Source organism: Fusarium flagelliforme, assembly GCF_020744385.1.
Source record: "Fusarium flagelliforme strain FIESC 12 MPI-CAGE-AA-0113 chromosome Unknown B0J16scaffold_2, whole genome shotgun sequence".
Lineage (NCBI taxonomy): Eukaryota > Fungi > Ascomycota > Sordariomycetes > Hypocreales > Nectriaceae > Fusarium > Fusarium flagelliforme.
Window position 1 is genome coordinate 4,621,532 of NW_025763504.1, and position 16,018 is coordinate 4,637,549.

At 48.4% G+C, this 16,018-nt stretch overlaps 6 protein-coding genes across 6 annotated transcripts; 1 reads left to right on the forward strand and 5 right to left on the reverse strand.

The window, feature by feature from the left end:
- Positions 1-678: 678 nt before the first annotated feature.
- Positions 679-4,129, reverse strand: B0J16DRAFT_334758 (vacuolar protein sorting-associated protein 35). The gene is made up of 4 exons (XM_046126989.1): positions 3,751-4,129; positions 1,420-3,682; positions 1,229-1,375; positions 679-1,181 (listed from the first exon to the last, which is right to left on the reverse strand). The coding sequence occupies exons 1-4, from the start codon at positions 3,882-3,884 to the stop codon at positions 1,017-1,019; spliced, it is 2,709 nt and encodes a 902-aa protein (XP_045987154.1). The 5' UTR covers positions 3,885-4,129; the 3' UTR covers positions 679-1,016.
- A 406-nt stretch (positions 4,130-4,535) lies between these two features.
- Positions 4,536-5,763, reverse strand: B0J16DRAFT_74165 (uncharacterized protein). Its single transcript, XM_046134412.1, has one exon. It carries the CDS (start codon positions 5,456-5,458, stop codon positions 4,601-4,603), a length of 858 nt encoding a protein of 285 aa, XP_045987155.1. The 5' UTR covers positions 5,459-5,763; the 3' UTR covers positions 4,536-4,600.
- Positions 5,764-7,453: 1,690 nt separating this feature from the next.
- On the forward strand, positions 7,454-8,398 carry B0J16DRAFT_74184 (uncharacterized protein). Its single transcript, XM_046134413.1, has 2 exons — positions 7,454-8,191; positions 8,261-8,398. The coding sequence occupies exons 1-2, from the start codon at positions 7,605-7,607 to the stop codon at positions 8,364-8,366; spliced, it is 693 nt and encodes a 230-aa protein (XP_045987156.1). The 5' UTR covers positions 7,454-7,604; the 3' UTR covers positions 8,367-8,398.
- B0J16DRAFT_74188 (NADP-dependent oxidoreductase domain-containing protein) lies at positions 8,261-9,709 on the reverse strand. The gene is made up of 3 exons (XM_046134414.1): positions 9,454-9,709; positions 9,064-9,402; positions 8,261-9,010 (listed from the first exon to the last, which is right to left on the reverse strand). Exons 1-3 carry the CDS (start codon positions 9,561-9,563, stop codon positions 8,431-8,433), a joined length of 1,029 nt encoding a protein of 342 aa, XP_045987157.1. The 5' UTR covers positions 9,564-9,709; the 3' UTR covers positions 8,261-8,430.
- A 223-nt stretch (positions 9,710-9,932) lies between these two features.
- On the reverse strand, positions 9,933-12,257 carry B0J16DRAFT_334765 (ATP-dependent RNA helicase DBP9). The gene is made up of 5 exons (XM_046126990.1): positions 11,878-12,257; positions 11,348-11,823; positions 10,890-11,296; positions 10,440-10,824; positions 9,933-10,384 (listed from the first exon to the last, which is right to left on the reverse strand). The coding sequence occupies exons 1-5, from the start codon at positions 12,196-12,198 to the stop codon at positions 10,123-10,125; spliced, it is 1,851 nt and encodes a 616-aa protein (XP_045987158.1). The 5' UTR covers positions 12,199-12,257; the 3' UTR covers positions 9,933-10,122.
- A 209-nt stretch (positions 12,258-12,466) lies between these two features.
- B0J16DRAFT_74202 (inositol oxygenase) lies at positions 12,467-14,129 on the reverse strand. Its single transcript, XM_046134415.1, has one exon. It carries the CDS (start codon positions 13,885-13,887, stop codon positions 12,961-12,963), a length of 927 nt encoding a protein of 308 aa, XP_045987159.1. The 5' UTR covers positions 13,888-14,129; the 3' UTR covers positions 12,467-12,960.
- Between the last annotated feature and the right edge of the window lie 1,889 nt (positions 14,130-16,018).

Sequence of the window (16,018 nt, forward strand, 5' to 3'; positions counted from 1 at the left end):
AAGGAGCGTCAAGAAAGAGAGACAAGAGCAAGAGCCGGACGCCAGAAGCGCATCGCCAAACAAGAGCTCAGAAGACAAACGCCCCGGTTCAACGGGTTGGTCGATGGAGTTGATTGGCAAGAAAGGAAAAATAGGACAGTATAGGTTGAGATGATTAGTTAAAGTCAAAGGACGATTACTATACCAGACGATCGCGACGGGGGATGATGGCGAACGGAGTGTCCACGTAAGGGACCGGAGCCCACTATAACCCGCCGGTTAGTACGGACTTGACCTGAGCGTGAGCCTGAGACTGAGGGCGTTCCTCTACGGGTTGGTCGAGTCTTAAAGTGGCTGAGTTAAGACGGCCATACTTGGCAAGCCTTGGCTTCTATTAATTTTTGTTGAGAGCATGAGATCTTTCGTTTTCAACACCATCATATTTGACTTGATCAATCTCTATGATCTTTATTGTCTGGTCAAATTTTGATACGAAACATGTTCTGACACTTGACACTCGGTTTGAGAGGCATCCAAAGAAGCTCAAAGTCTCCTGAATCCGCCCATGCACGCCACCAGGATTACCCCACAAAAGCTGGGATAAAGGAGACAGTCTAACTGGGAGAGGGAGGTGATGAGCGTATCTGGACCTTGAACAAGCTGTAGAGTTGCAGCCAGGTCATCTCATTTTCATCGTACATTAAATTTGGACTCTACGATAAATGAAGTGCAATCCAAGAATAGCCAGAGCCTCATCTCATATTTCAATATGGAGACCGATCCAGACTACGGAGTACTGTACCAATAACTAGTAGGCAACCCTCTCCGGATTGGCTGCTTCGTACCCCTGAACTCAACCTGTCACAAAGACTCACGAACCTATGTAAGTAACTTCACCGCGGCTATGATCAATCTTGGGGGCAAAAGTTACATATATACAACTACCTGCTCCTTCGTCAATACGTGCAGGCTAAACATTATCTATCGCTATGCTACTCATTCGTCTTCTCTTGACTTCTTTCGCTGCTAACCAGACCTCAGTTCGGGGTCAACACAACACCCTCGTACTGTCGACTGCGAATGTTCTCCAAGGTCTGGTTGAAGTGTCGGCGGCTGTTTTCAACTGACGCAGAGTCCTGTTGGTTGCCCGCCAGGTTGGAATGAATGAGCTCAATAAGTCCATTAAGATACTTGGTTGTAACCTGCACGAGTTAGCAAGTGCTTTTAGGATTCGTTCACTAAAACCCACTGATTCGTTCTGCTGATCAAAGTAATAAACGTAACGGTCCAGGATCTCAACAAAGAGCTCAATCGATGTGGCCGTCTCCATGCAAGAATCCGCCACCCGAAGAGCTCGCTGAAGACATTCGAGCACTCGCTTACCGTCGCGGTAAAGCTGTTCATGTTAGTTAAGCTCTTGAGTGTGTGGCACAAACATACCTCTGTCTCTTCGGATTCACCATTGGCCACAATGGGAGTTGCCCACCACAGGTGACTAGCCAGGTACACAGCGCGACATTGATCAGGCTTGCGCAGCAACTTACTTCCGTGCTGTGCACATTTGGTAATAAGTGTATCGTAGTTCTCCTTGCCGAAGTTGCGGGTCTGGTGAAGAGCAGTCGCAATTACACAGACTGCCTGGAATTGAGCTTTGGAGTCTGTGACTGCCTCCTCATACACTGTAAAAGCCTGCGCAAAGAATTCGTACGCAACTTCTTCAAAACCTACCAGATCGGCTGTTTGACCGGCCGATGTAAATAGACGGAGCGCCATCTCGGCAGCACCAGAGCTATTTACACGCGTGTATAGCGTACTCACTGCAGAGTGCATGAACTTGAACAGGGCGTTGCTCTGCGTCTCCCAGTTGTCGTCGAAGTGCTCTCGCTTCTTGAACTTCCTTGCCAACTTCATACATGCCGTCAGAAGAGGAGGTGTAGTCGTACGGATACGCTCGTTTCCTTCCGAGTACGCTTTCCTCGTCATTTGAAGTAGCTTAAACTGAGTGTCGTTATCCTCAGCCTGCAGCAGGTGTACCATCCTTGCGAGCCATCCCTGCTCTTCCATCGTCTCATCCGTCTCCACAGGGCGCCTTTGGCTAACACCGGGGTAGCCTTGAGGTGCTTGAGATCCCTCCTTAATGAGAACTTTCAGCACTTCCAACACATTCTCAAGCTGTTCCGTAGTTGAGATTGTGGTTTGGTTTTTGAGAAGAGTGCGAGCAACGCCACCGGCAACGGCGCGGCGAGTGGGGTATGATTGCGACTGGAAAAGAGGAACGTAGGTAGGAAGAGACAAAGCAGTGAATGTAGAAACATAATGGTCAAGGGGTGCTTGCAACAGGGCAAGCAGGCTCTGCTGAGCGGGGGGTGAGTGTAAGTCGGCGTTGTTCATGTTCTCCCGAACCTTGGTATTGGCGTAAGCCAGAATCTGGTCGACATAGTCAAGTCTATCGGGATAAATGTTGAGAGCAAGATTGCAAAGTGACACCAGAAGAGCAATGATGTCAGGAACAGGGAGATGCTGGGCTTCAACTAGGTTCTTAACCTGAGCAAAGAACACCTCATAGAGCTGGACCTTGTCTGTGATGGAACCTTGACCATTGACAGCCGTTGCTTCTGTATCGGCCACTGAAGGGGTAGACTCGGCGAGTGTGCTGGAATCGTCGGCACTACTCTCACCAGTGGTTTCGCCATCATTCCCTTCGGCCTTGGCTGCTGTTTCATCCTCGCTTTCGGAAGTCTTAGTGTCCTCGGAAGACTCGCTAGACTCAGAAGGATCGGCTGGTTTGCTATCCTCAGGGGATTTAGAATCTGAAGGTGTGGCCGCAGGTGTATCCTTCTGAAGATTGACCTTCTCCAGCAGCTTCGCCAGAGCATCGGCCTCCATTTGAGCCCTGTCATCTGACTTGTTCTCAGGTCCATCGCGTTCAGCGTACTCGGATAATCGGTCCATCAAGCCAATCACAATAGCCTTGACGTTGACGTGAGGGTTGAGGCGCGAGACTGCCCCAAGGAACTGGTCCAATGTGTGCAGGTGAAATTCGTCTGGGAAAACTTGCGTAATCACCTCAAGGAGATACTCTTGGGCGAGAACGTCCCGACATTGGACCACCTGCTCTAGCAAAGGTGCTAGAATACTGGACTTGTAGGTTTCGAGGTCAACAAGCTGACTTAGGCGAACAATGTTGCTGCCGACAAGCAGTTGCAGCTCCTTTCGCTCTCGAATTCTTTGCTCGCGCTCCCTCGAATGACCTTGGTGCTGTAGTCGAACCCATAGCTTGTTCATCTCAACAAAATTCGTGAGCACAAAGTTGATGGAATCGCTGATGTTGCCCTCGGGACCGTCGCTCTCGGTTGTCGGCAAGTAGTCTCTCGCTTGACCTGACAGATAATAACGAAGGAAGAGTCCACGAATAGGATGCTGAACACCTCGGCTCATGTCCATCATGTCTTTCATGAGCTCCTTGACGGGCGCATCCTCAATGGCCATGTAAGCGGTTCCCACGGTGATCATGAGATATAATCGTGGAACGATATTACCGGCATATTGAACAAGCTCGTAGAGGTCGGCTAGGTGGTTGACAGGGTGGTTTTCGCGAAGGTGGACGGACAAGTATCGCAATGCGTCGAATACAGACATGTACAGCTCGTAGTATTGTTTGGGACCAAGACTGCTGGTGCGAAGCTCAGAAACAAGAGTAGAGCTATCAAGAGTCAGTGATACTGTTCAGGGGATTGGACCATCATGCCGCGCATCGTTGTTGTGACGTACCAGCACTTGAGCGCATCCATTAGCTTGCCCGGTGTATCGAGACATTTGCGCATCAGCGAAGTCTGCTGACGCACGGCAACCAGGGCATCTTCAAGCAGACGAGCTTGGTCCTCGGGGGGAGCTGGCGTGGCCATCTTGTCGGTAACTGCGGCCGCGGGGTAGCTTGGAGTAGGTCGAACGAAGCCAAACTCCTAGCAATTCACAAGAATGCGACGATTATAGACGCAGTCGCGGAGGAGATGGCAGCGAGATTAAAGGCTGGGCGGAGGTTCCGGGTTGTCGTGAGGTTGCGCCGCATACAAGGCGCAGAACGGGTATGGGAGCGATGACGATACGGGGGAGGCTGAGATAATGGATGGGTTGAGGTGGGCCCTTTGCTGTATCCGTAAGGTAGACACCTGCTGTAGCTTGCTTGAAGACAGCGGATAATGGCGCTGTACCTGCACTTCTTTTGGGCTGCAGGGGCTCCAATGTCCCAGCCACCCATAACCCAGAGCTCCATTTCGAGCTGTCCGTCCTTGCGGCGCAGGGATTTATCACGTGAGGCATCTATCCGTGCTCTAAGTCAATATCAAAGAAAGGGAAGGTAAGGACCATGTCGCTATCCATGATGTTCATGTTCATGTTCACTTATTCTCAAATCTGCTTAAATGTTGTGAGTAGCATTATAAACACCAAAAAGTTTCATATTATTAAATCATATCAATCATCACGATTGTAATGCGCCAATCTCAGCAACGTGCATCGCATAAAACAACCAAACTCCTCGCATTCTATCATATTGCGCTGGCCAGCTTGTACCTCACTTAACGCCTTTTCTTTGGAACCTATAATCCATCTTTCCAATTCTTCAACTTGGTAGACACCCATTGCGTTGGCATTTCTTGGATCGACCAAAAACACCTACACCGCAATATTGTGGTTGTCCCATACGGGCTGGAATACCCAAATCATCGCGGAGGAAGTCCACCAACGATGTTTCGATCGACGAAGAGAATGCGGCAAGGACCAGCATCATATTCGACTCGGGATTCGGCAGGTTGTGAATGTCTGCAACGATCACCACCTCTCTGATTGTCCCAATTGAGGCCAGCTCCCGCGCCCATCCCAAACTCTCATGACGAGTTGAATATAATAGCCGAAAGTCTGACACCGTCAAGCTCTGCGGGCCGTCCCATGGTCCTCGTGGCCGAGCGCCTTCAATAACAAGCGTCAATTTGTCCAAGCTCTGCAAATTTCGCAGCGAACGACAAACTGAAGACCAGTCGCAAGAATCTGGCTCGATGGCATTTGTTGGACTGCGCTTGTAAAGGCTGATCTCGCGAACTAGGTCTCTAGTGCGTGGCGTCTTATCTGCGAGGAACGGCACTACAGCCTCAAGATCATCTCCAAAATGAAAGGCATGTCTTGTGTACAAGAAATGAGACGCTTCCTCTCGAATCTTGCGATTGATATGCATGATAGCTGTGTGCATCGCTCGGCGTGGTTCGGGCTCGGCGCAATACGTGGTTTCGTACGACTTCTTTGCGATACTTCGCTCCATTATGTTGTACACTGAACGTTTCGTTTTCGAACGGAGCGCTTCATACTCGGACCTCGACTGGTTACGGATTGAAATGTCCTTTGTCCCGCCATTGTCAAGAAGATAGTCGTATATCAACATGCGAATCTCTGGGGGAATCCGCATGAGTGCTGGTTCTTCAGCCATGGTGATTGAGATTGCAGATAATATTCGGGATCAGAGTGAGGGAATCGAGGACACCCAAAGACCAAAGAAAGAAATCTCTGCTTGAAAGGCACTCGTTTTGGGCAGATGACTCGGTGATGTCAGGCTCTAGTGAGTGGTTGGACTAGTTGGTGGTGTCGACAACTCACTAACACAATGATGGACAATGACGAGCAATGCGAGGGATCTCACGTCAGAGGCAGCTGTTCTCAATTCCAATGCACTGAACAAAGACGATTCAACACGATGCTATCAGACAGCGGCGACGTGACAGACATTTATATTATTTCAGTCCACAAACTGATCAGCGAGTCGCAGGGTCCGTCCATCAAGGTGCCCACTCCCCGGACCTTGACGACCCTAACACAGGCTCGTCTCTCTCGAATCAGTACAGGTGCAGGTTGATTAAGTGAGTCCCAGCACATATTTTAACCGACTCATGTTTTCCCCCCTTATGTTTCCGGTAGTAGCCCCGTCTATCATCCATCATTGGGCCAACTACTACCACTATTACACTTATCATTGGCCTCGTTTTCGTGGGGTAGCTATCTCTATGCGCCACGTCGAAACCTTGAACAAATGGACTACTTTATCTTTTGGATTCACCTTGAGCGTATTCTTTTCTGCATTCGCTTCTTTCTCTGCTTCAAACCTTCCCTGACCGCCAAGGTATTGCAGAGTTTTTGTTGCGCTTGCAGCGACTCGGTTGTTTACTAACATCGGGAGTGGAGATACAAAAAAGAGTGGTTGTCCGTCCGTATCTTTGCGGATTGCGACCCACGATCTTGCGATTGCATCAGGAACCCACCACTAACACGCCTCCCAAACCAAAAACCCCGAACGGCGAGCTTGGATTAGGACGCCGTTCCTTTCTTTTACGGCGGACTGATCACCGCTTATACCGTGGTGCGCACTAATAAAGAAATGGGCACCAGAAAAATTCTAGTTGATCAACCGTAGTCTCAGAACCAAACTCCCACGATGTGGTTGGGTGACGTTTCTTTGTCTATGAGTTTACAGTATCCGAGCGATTGTTGGACTAAAAGTAGGCATGGGTTAGTCTCAAGATCACCCGGAAAGATGAACGATAGTCCTTGCTGTTGTGTTGGACTTTGTATGGTCATGTGCATATCGTTCGCAACCAATTCTCTGGACGATGGCTTATCCAGGTTCTTTCTGAAGGTCTGTTGGAAATGATGTCCGACTTCAAATTCCTTTCAGGATGCTTAATCGACTTCCCGAAACTGCGAAGTGTGATCGTCTCCGGCTTCCAAATCACTTGCTACAACCAACCCCCACTGTTTTCGCATCGTGACATGATAGCTTAGGTATCCTGTAGTATGCGTCGAGTCATGTTGCCGGCCCTAAATATACCAGTACTTGCGCTCCCCGGCGCGGCATCAACTTGTGGACCTGGCAGCGAGAAAGCCGAGAAATCTATCATTGCCGTTCAATATCTGTGGTGGAAACATAGATCCGTAAGAGACATACACAGATTACAAGATCCATCTCTGAACGAACAGAGAGCTCGTATATGCCTGTCTTCCTGACCACGTCAGTCGATGGAAGACATCAAACAGGTCAATCTTGTTCGTAGGCCCCGAACAAGCCCTGCACTTACTGCCAAGTGACATGGAAAGCTGGCAAATATAGTAGGGATTCCCTTTCTTGTGGGAGGTGGGTATCTCGCCATGAACTTGGAAAGTAAAGAAACGTTACTTCAGCATACATTTCAAATTATCTGTAGCGAATCTGCAAATGCAGATCTTGCCTCAAAACTTAATCTTGGAATCTCCACGCTAAATACAGCGGCTACTATCTGTTGAAGTTCTGAGTCGTACGATACTTGCAGGTTCCTGGGGAAATAAAGGTCTTCAGATTCTTGGTCAAACTAACAAAAGCTATCTAGGGTCGACGTTCTTTTCTTCTGGAAACCAGCATGGAACATTCGAGGATAATAAACCCTGCTAGCGCAATCGGTTGTGGTCCTTGAAGCATTGCTGACATATTCTAAAACTGCAAACTCAACGATCTACACTCTTGTGCCTATTGCTCGGAGTTACTCACAATTGCCCCGTTTCGCCCCTCTATTCAACGCTTGAAAACCAACAAGGACATCATCGAGATCATGTCGAAACCGTTCTCTATTAGGGACGCTGATGCGTCTTTGAACGATGCTCAGTTCATTATTGACGCATTCGACTCAACAATACCTCATCTGGTGGCTACCGGAAACTCTGAACAATGGGGAACAGAACCTCTTTCGAAGAAAGAAGGTGTTGTACAACGTACTCATGATGCAGTCGCAAAGTCAGATACTTTCCGCAAGACGGGAACAGGTGAACCCATTAGAGTGTTCATTGCTGAGGTTGAGGATGACCAAGTCAGTTCAGGGTCCACTGCGGACAACAATCTTGCTCGACGTGTCGATGAGAATGGAAAGACTCTCCTGTCTGTTGGGCTTGTCTGGATCCTGGATGAACAATTCGTGGATTACCTGAAGGAAGCAGATAGCTTGAAAGACCATGTCGGACCAGCGTCGGAGAAGGGCAACTTTGTCTTCTTGAAGTATCTTGTCGCTGATCACCGAGTTGGTGACAGACGTCGAGGTGTTGGCGCTGCGCTTCTTGAAAAGGTGAAGGAGTATGCTCTTGAGAAGGGCTGGAAGACAATCTGGATCGACTGTTGGGATGGAGGCAATGGACAATTGGCACAGTATGTTACCCTAATCACCCCTCGGTGGATGGAGATTCACGGATTCGGGACATCGCTAACTAGTGACAGATATTATGTCGACAGGGGCTTTCAGATCGTGGCCAGCTTTCAAGATAGTGACGACAAAGATGGGACCACTTGGAAGGGCAAGCTTCTACGTCTAGACTTGTCATGAAGGCCTGATAAAATATAACAAAGTGCCATCAGCTCTAAAGGTTTTTGAATACTATCTCAACTGGTCATTTCTCCAGAGGAGGGGTGTCCATATAATTACCGAAGAAGGGATCTCGTCCGCCTGCAACTTGAGCTTCCTCAACCACTTTCCTGAGCTCCCGCTCCTCCTCTTTGCTCAAGGTCACCTTTGCTGCTCCCACGTTCTCTTCCAAGTACTTTACCTTCTTAGTGCCTGGAATCACAAAGACATTCGGGCTTTGCTCCAGGACCCATGCCAGCGCCAGCTGCGAGGTGGTGTATCCCTTGCTCTTAGCCAACTCGTCAAACTTATCCACAATCTGGAGGTTCTTCTTAAAGTTATCACCCTGAAAGCGACTCATGTCTTTTCGGACATCGCCTTCTTCAAAATCGTCCGCAGAGCGATAACGACCGGTAAGGATGCCGCGACCAAGAGGAGAGTAGGCGAACACAGCGATGTCCAGCTCTTGGCATGTCTTGAGAAGGTGTGTTCCTGAGGGACCTTCAATGTCGAGTGTCCAGGGGTTGTACTCGACTTGCACTGCTGCGATTGGATGGACAGCATAGGCGCGACGAACGGTTGTAGAAGAGATCTCTGACAGACCCAAGTACTTGACTTTTCCTTCGCTATACCGTTGTTAGGCTTCTTCCTCGATCTGATCATATGAGAGTGAACTTACTCAACGAGCTGCTTCATAGCCTCGACGGTTTTCTCAATAGGCACACCCTCCCCGACACGGTGCATATAATACAGATCAATCTGCTCGACACCAAGTCTCTTCAAACTCTTTTCAATACTCGCCTTCACATGCTCAGGACTCGAATCAGTAACCATGCCCTTCTCAGTTGCCTTCAGCCCAAACTTGGTAGCGAGAAAGATATCCTGGCGACGCTCGGGATGTAGCTTGAACCACTTGCCAACAAGGTCTTCACTATCGCCGTAAATATCAGCTGTATCCCAATTGGTACAGCCGAGCTCCCATGCGCGGTCTAGGACCTTGAGGCGTTCTTCATCAGAGCTAGGGGTGTTAGTCTCGGGGCGATTCGAAGGAATAAGGGATTGTGCATACTCGGCTGGTCCATATCCAATGCTTATACCCATGAGACCGAAGCCAATGGCTGGGATCTTAGGACCATCCTTTGTGAGTTGGCGAAGGGGAAGTTGAGCGGGAGGAGCCATGATGTATGACGAATGCGTGTAAGTGCAGTATCAGAACAAACGGAGGAAGATTGGCAATGTTTGAATAGCAAAGAAAGCTTAATACTATACTAGAATATGTTACTAAATAGCTGGAAGCATCATGACCTTATATACTTGATTTAGACTTTACATTCCTTGCCATTGAACTCCTCATACAATAGCATTTGATACATCGTTACAGCACAATAGGTTTAGCGCTACACTAATACTCTGCAGAACCCCCCACAAGCGGACGGAAGTTGTGCTTGTCTCCGAGAGATCGCCATCGTGCATGAATGACTAAGCTCATTGTCAAAGAACGCATGGACGCTACGATGCAGTGTTCACGGTAACTTCGGCAACTTCGAGGGTCTAAGGGCCGATTATTGAATCATAGATAACAAACTGGCTGCTGGCGAGAACGTCAGATGCCGAGATATATGGCTGCGTGTAAGTCAAAGACGAGTAGTCATTATAAGCAGCAAAAGATGGTCTTGAACTAAGATCAAGGTATCGAAAAATAAAAACCAGAATCGCTATATTACTCTACTCAGTCCGTCTATTTTGTCTTGCGCCTCGCCTTGAAGGTCTTAAGGGGATCCCGCTTCCTTGAGCCGACCTTGAATCCTCGTCCCTTTTTACCCTTGCCCTTCTTATCTTTTCGCATCGCCACGAAGCCAATGTCTCCTGTCAGAGCCTGCTTGCCATCCTTGGGCAGGAGGTACTCGGGAATATGTTTCAAGTGGGCCTGTTGTCTGGCAGTTCGGAGTTCACCGTCGTGACGAAGGTGAGTAAGTTCAGTAGGGTTCTCTTCGAAGTATCTGGTAGGTTTGTCAGTATGCTTCATCGTACAGTTGCATTGTGGTTTATCCTTACCGCTTGAGCTTCTCACTCTTCAACAGTTCTTGTCTCAGTTCTCGTGTTCGGGCTTCTCGGATGGCAACCTTGGTGACGGCACGCAGGGCATCGTTCATACGGTATCGGAAGGGATCCACCTGCTTCATGTTGAAGTTGTATGGCTTCACCTCCTTACCGCGCTTAGCCTGCTGCCTGACGATTCTGGCCATGACCTTCTCATCATTCTCGCAAGCGGGGGTAGATGTGGGCATGTGCTTTCGGTATAGATCCTTGGGAACCACAAACGACAGAGCCATACCAGTCTGGCCAGCTCGTGCTGTTCGTCCTATTCTATGTGTGTAGGCAGATGCTGTGGTGGGAAGATCGAAGTTGATAACTGCGGAAACCTTCTTGAAGTCGACACCTGTTGAGGTCAGTCAGTATTGGTTCGTGAGGCGTAGCCCTATACCAGCGCTAAGTCCAACGTACCTCTTGATACTCCATACTCCTTATCACCACCCTTGGACTTCTTGGCCTTCTTCTTTGGTCGCTTTGCTTCCATCTCCTCATCTTCGCCCTCGTTGCTCTGCTTCTTAGTGTCGTCCTCGGCATCACCAGTCTCAGCAGGCTCCTCGTCGTCTCCGAGCATCTCGTTCTTCTCGTCAGCGGCAATAATGATATCGTACACATGGCGATTGAACTCCTCGACGACGTGAACTCGCGAGTTCAGGGGAAGCTCCGAGTTCAGAATACAACTTCGGATACCAAACTGCTCGAAGAAGAGCTTGAGACGGTAGCATCGGTCGATGTCGCTAACGAAGATAATACACTTGCCCTTGATCAACTTTAGCTTGAAGATGACGTAGGCAAGCAGGAACTTCTCATCTTCGCCACACCTAATAGTTTGTCAGTGACTGTCTTTACGACCCGTGATTTGTGTAGCTTACTTGGCGACAAATTGGGTGATACCCTCGCCTTCGGCCTCCTTCTCCTTCAGATCCAACAAGGTAGGGTCACGGCGAAAGATTCCCTTGAGCGTATCGACCTCGTCGGTAAGAGTTGCACTCATCATCATAACCTGAACACCCTTGGGAACCGATCGCGACAAGTTCTCCAGGTCTTCGCTGTAGCCGTAAGAGAGAACAAGATCCGCCTCGTCGAGGATTAGGTGTGTGAGTTTGTCAATTGAGAGAGCGGAGGAGTTGACATTGTGCCAGGCAGTCGCAGGGGTCGAGATGACGATGTCGGGGGAGTTAGAGAGAAGGGCGCGCTGGACGGCATTGGAGACCTTGTCGGTTAACTTTACGGTGCTTATGTCCTTTGCGCAGAACGAAGCAAATTGTTCGATGGCCTTGGAGACCTGGTCGGCAAGCTCGCGGGTCGGAACGAGGATAAGGCCAGTAGTGAAAGCTGTAGAGTCAGTCTAAAGGCATGAGTTAGCAAGATATTCGTATCTCGGATATCAGGTAAACCGTACAGCTTTGCGCTTCAGGATGCTTGAAAGCAAAGGAAGAACATATGCGGCAGTCTTTCCAGAGCCACAGTCTGCCTTTGCAAGAACATCCTGCCCATTAAGAGCCAAAGGAATCGCCTTGCGCTGCACAAGAGTTGGCTTCGCGAATTTCTGCTGGGCGATGGCTTGTAGCAGCCTGGGGTCGAGGCCGAGATCGACGAAGGAAGTCTCTTCCTCTTGTTTTTGCGCAGGCTCTGTAGACTGTTCAACCTCGGTTGTCGCAGGCTTTTCGGCAGGAACCGACTCTTCGGCTTGATCGCGCTTTCTCTTCGACGAGGATCCCATTTTGAAAGCTGGGTGTGGTGTCGTGATGGGCTGTTGGTGTATGTCGAAGAAAGATGGCGATTTCTTGACGACCTGAGATAATCTTTCTGCAGTTCAGTGCTTTCCTCCAAATTTCTAGCGGGCCTGAGGGGCAGCTCGGTGGTATCCATGATCTTCATTGGCTACAGCAGTGCGGCGCTAGTATGCTTCGGCTTAGCTTGTCATGGAAAGTTCAAAATCGTTCAGAACTTTTTTTTCTTCTTATCGTGCTTATCAATTCACTAGGTACGTTAAATCCATCCACGCGCTGGCGACTGCTTCCACCCTTTTTCTGGGCCGGGAATAGCTTCAACATTTTTCTATCATGGCTTTCAATATGTCTAGAGCGAAAAGTCAGCCTCTATTAAATCGATAATATGCCACGGGATCTACCATGAACATCATATTCCTGTCAGTCTTTCAACAACTTGGATCTCATGCTTCAATTGGCAGAGGTATTGATCAATTCTATCAGATACGTACTATCCTTACGACGGTGGTTTCCAAGTGAACAGACTCTGTCACATGTGCAATTCATGAATTAGAACATGATATATGTCGGTAAAAAGTCCATTTTGATCATAATAAGAAATGTATTAATCCGTTCGCCTAATCCCATTGTATCCCATATCGAGTCCCAGTCATTAAACCTTGCTAATAAAACCCACAAACTAAGCCATTGCTCTATACCTTCATGTCTATCATTCCTTTACTTTTGTTTTCTTCTTCTTTGTTCTCATCCCTTTACCACTTGATGACAGGGTTGGGGAAGTACTCAGCAATGAGCTCCATGTAGTAAGGCTTAAGCTTCTCAGCATCAGGGACACCGTCGCTCTTGGAGTACAAGTCATATGGGTTGAAGGCGTTGACAGCCTTGAGCATCTCCCAATCCTTGTCGCACATGAGGTGCTGGTAAGCACCCTCTCGGTGCCAGGGGTAGAATGAGTGGTAGCGGATCATGGCAAGAGCCTCGTCGGGAAGAGTGGACTGATCCTTAACGACATGGTAGAGGTACTCGTCATGACCCCAAGAGAGCATGATGTTGTCGAGACCGCAGTTGGGAGAGTAGATGCCGAACTTGGTGTTGAAGTCAGGGTTGGTAGCATCAGGATTTCCCTCGGCGAAGGTGTCGGGGTAGATGATCTTGTCGGAGAATGCACAGCCGACGGGGAATGTGTCACCAACAACGTCCCACTGACCCTGAGTCTCAAGCTCGGGGAAGAAGAGCATCAGCTTTCCAAGGTCGTGGATGAGACCAGTGAGCTGCATCCATCGAGGCTTGCCGTCACGGCGAATGGCCTCAGCAGACTGAAGAAGATGCTGGATCTGAGAGAGAGAAGTATCGGGGTCGGACTCGTCGACAAGAGTGTTAAGCTTCTCCATGGCCTCCCAGATGGTCATCTCAGCGCGAGGACGAGAGGCGTTGTAGAAGCGGTTGCGGGCAGCAAGGTTGTAAGCGACGGTCTGCTTGTGGTGTTGCTCACGGTAGAAGTTCTTGACGCGGTCGGTTGCGTCGGCGTATTGGCGGAAGGTGTTCTTGTCCTTCTCCTTATCAAACTTGGAGAACTCGTCGTACTTGATCACGTTGACATCGTCGATCTGGTCGGAGAGAGCCTCGAGAGCCTGGCCATCGTGGCTGGAGAAGTCGTCGACGACAGCGCCGGGGGCCATTGTGAAATATGTGAAGCGTGTAAGTGGAAGTGGAAGTGGAAGTGACAAAGATGGAATTTCTTGTGTAAATGAAGTTAAGGATCTTTGGTGTTGTTGCAATTGGTTATGTGATAAGAAGAGAGAGGAAGAGGATGATGAGCTTAGGGAAATGGATCTGGAGGTTGTGAAAACGTTGTTCTTATGTAGTTGATCAAATATCAAGAAGATTTATTTGCCCACACACCATCGCTACTTCCCGCTCTCATTTCCTTCTTTTCTTCTTTCCCTTCTCCTCTTCCCCGCATTGTTGAAGGTACAAAGTCTGGGTCATGACCAATCTGCGTCACCTGAGTGGGTGTTTTGCTTTGCAACTCTCGTCGACTTGGTCTCAATATGGTTGAGACTTGGTCGAGATCTGGAGAACGGTGGATCTCTACGGGCAGAGTTTCTAAGTCGAGAGGCCTGTATCGGGTTAGATCCGCCGGCTAATCGCCACTAACGACCCTGATTTCTCCAGTTCTCTATTTCTTATAGTTAGATCCGCCGGATGTAACCATCTGTGGAAAACAACGATACCCTGGAATAGCATCATGGCTCAAGCAGTGGAGATGTCACAGATATTTACCTCAAAGATCCCACGTTTACTCCATGTTGCTAATTTCTTTCTACGTCACGCGGGGAATTGGCCGGTAACTTTGCCGGCTCTCAATGCCCTGGGAGATTTCGGCGATAGTTTCTTATGAGGCCCTGGATAGGATATTCGCATAGATCTTTGAAGACCCTGAACAGAACAAAAGCGGAAATACCCTGACCCTGGCGACGATAGTATCACCTGACAGACATCAGCTGTCTTCAAAGGGCCCCAGCTTAAACAGGGGAAGATGAGGCTGAGCGGTCTAGAAGCTCTCTTCTACTGCAGTCACAATGTTCGAAAAGCTGTCTTGGTCGAATTTGCTCTCATCATGATTCTGAACTATGCTGTGGCTAGGTAGTAAAGCATATGTATCCTCGCCAATCAGGGCCACTTCAACCAAGATGTCAGCTTGATTTCCTGCATCCTTCCCCAAACGTGCGTCATGCTCTAGAACTGGTCAGCATCGCCAAACGATGATGATCTGGGGAAGTCCAACTGTCAAAGTATCTATACTCTTAACTCGTCCCAAAACTACCAAAACTCTTAGAAGCTACAATAAAGTTATCGCCAGGAACGGAAATCTTCACTGTCGCCCCTCGCTAAGATTTTAGCCTCAGCGTCAATAATTCGTCTCGCTACTAAAACTTCGCTCTCGTGGTAATTCTGCCCGAGTGGAGGTTGGCGCTGGAAAAGTTTCGTTACGCCAAGACGCCAGCTCTTGAGTCTATCTGGTTAGTCCCGGAGAGGCTCGATGTTGGCGAATTGCTGTTTTTGGCAAGGCTCACCGATTATTTGATCATTGTGCAGCGTGCATACAAGGTCTTTTATCGAATTTATTCTTTACTCTTGCGCAGCCTGATAATCACCAGGCTTGGGATTCTCGTAATAGATATTTATGGTTGCTTGAGTCTATAGTAACTTAATCGTATGATTCTCTGAGGGCGTTGTATCTTGGTGATACTATGTAAGGACGGCACCCTGACGACATGCTCATAAAGACCTTGACGGGCAAACCGTTTTCCGGTTCCATGAGACAGGTACTACCAGTAACCAACGAAAGCATATTATGGGACACAATATACTTAGTATTTCAGAAATGTGAATGTAAGAAGAACTCATTCTAATACCCCAATTATTAACCGAGTTCCATACCAACCTAACCTATACCAGCCCATTTCGGACTCTTCTTGTGATAGTATTAACTAGCATGTCTTGTATTAACTCAGTAATAGTCTGGAATCTTAATACCGCCTAAATTAAAAGATAAAGAATAAGTTCTCTATCATAAAAAGTCCTATCAAGCATTGTACTCCAACACCTTCAATTGAACTCATGAAACAGGGGTTGGTGGAAGTCCAGATGAAGCATCATAGCAACACTTGGTAAAGAAACTGGCAATAAACAAGGAAAAATCCACATGCTGTTAGCATAGTTCATTTTATAGAACAAGTCCTCGTGAATGCTTATTTAATATTTCGTAGCTTCACAAATTAACACTGGAACTAGGGCGGACCAGCT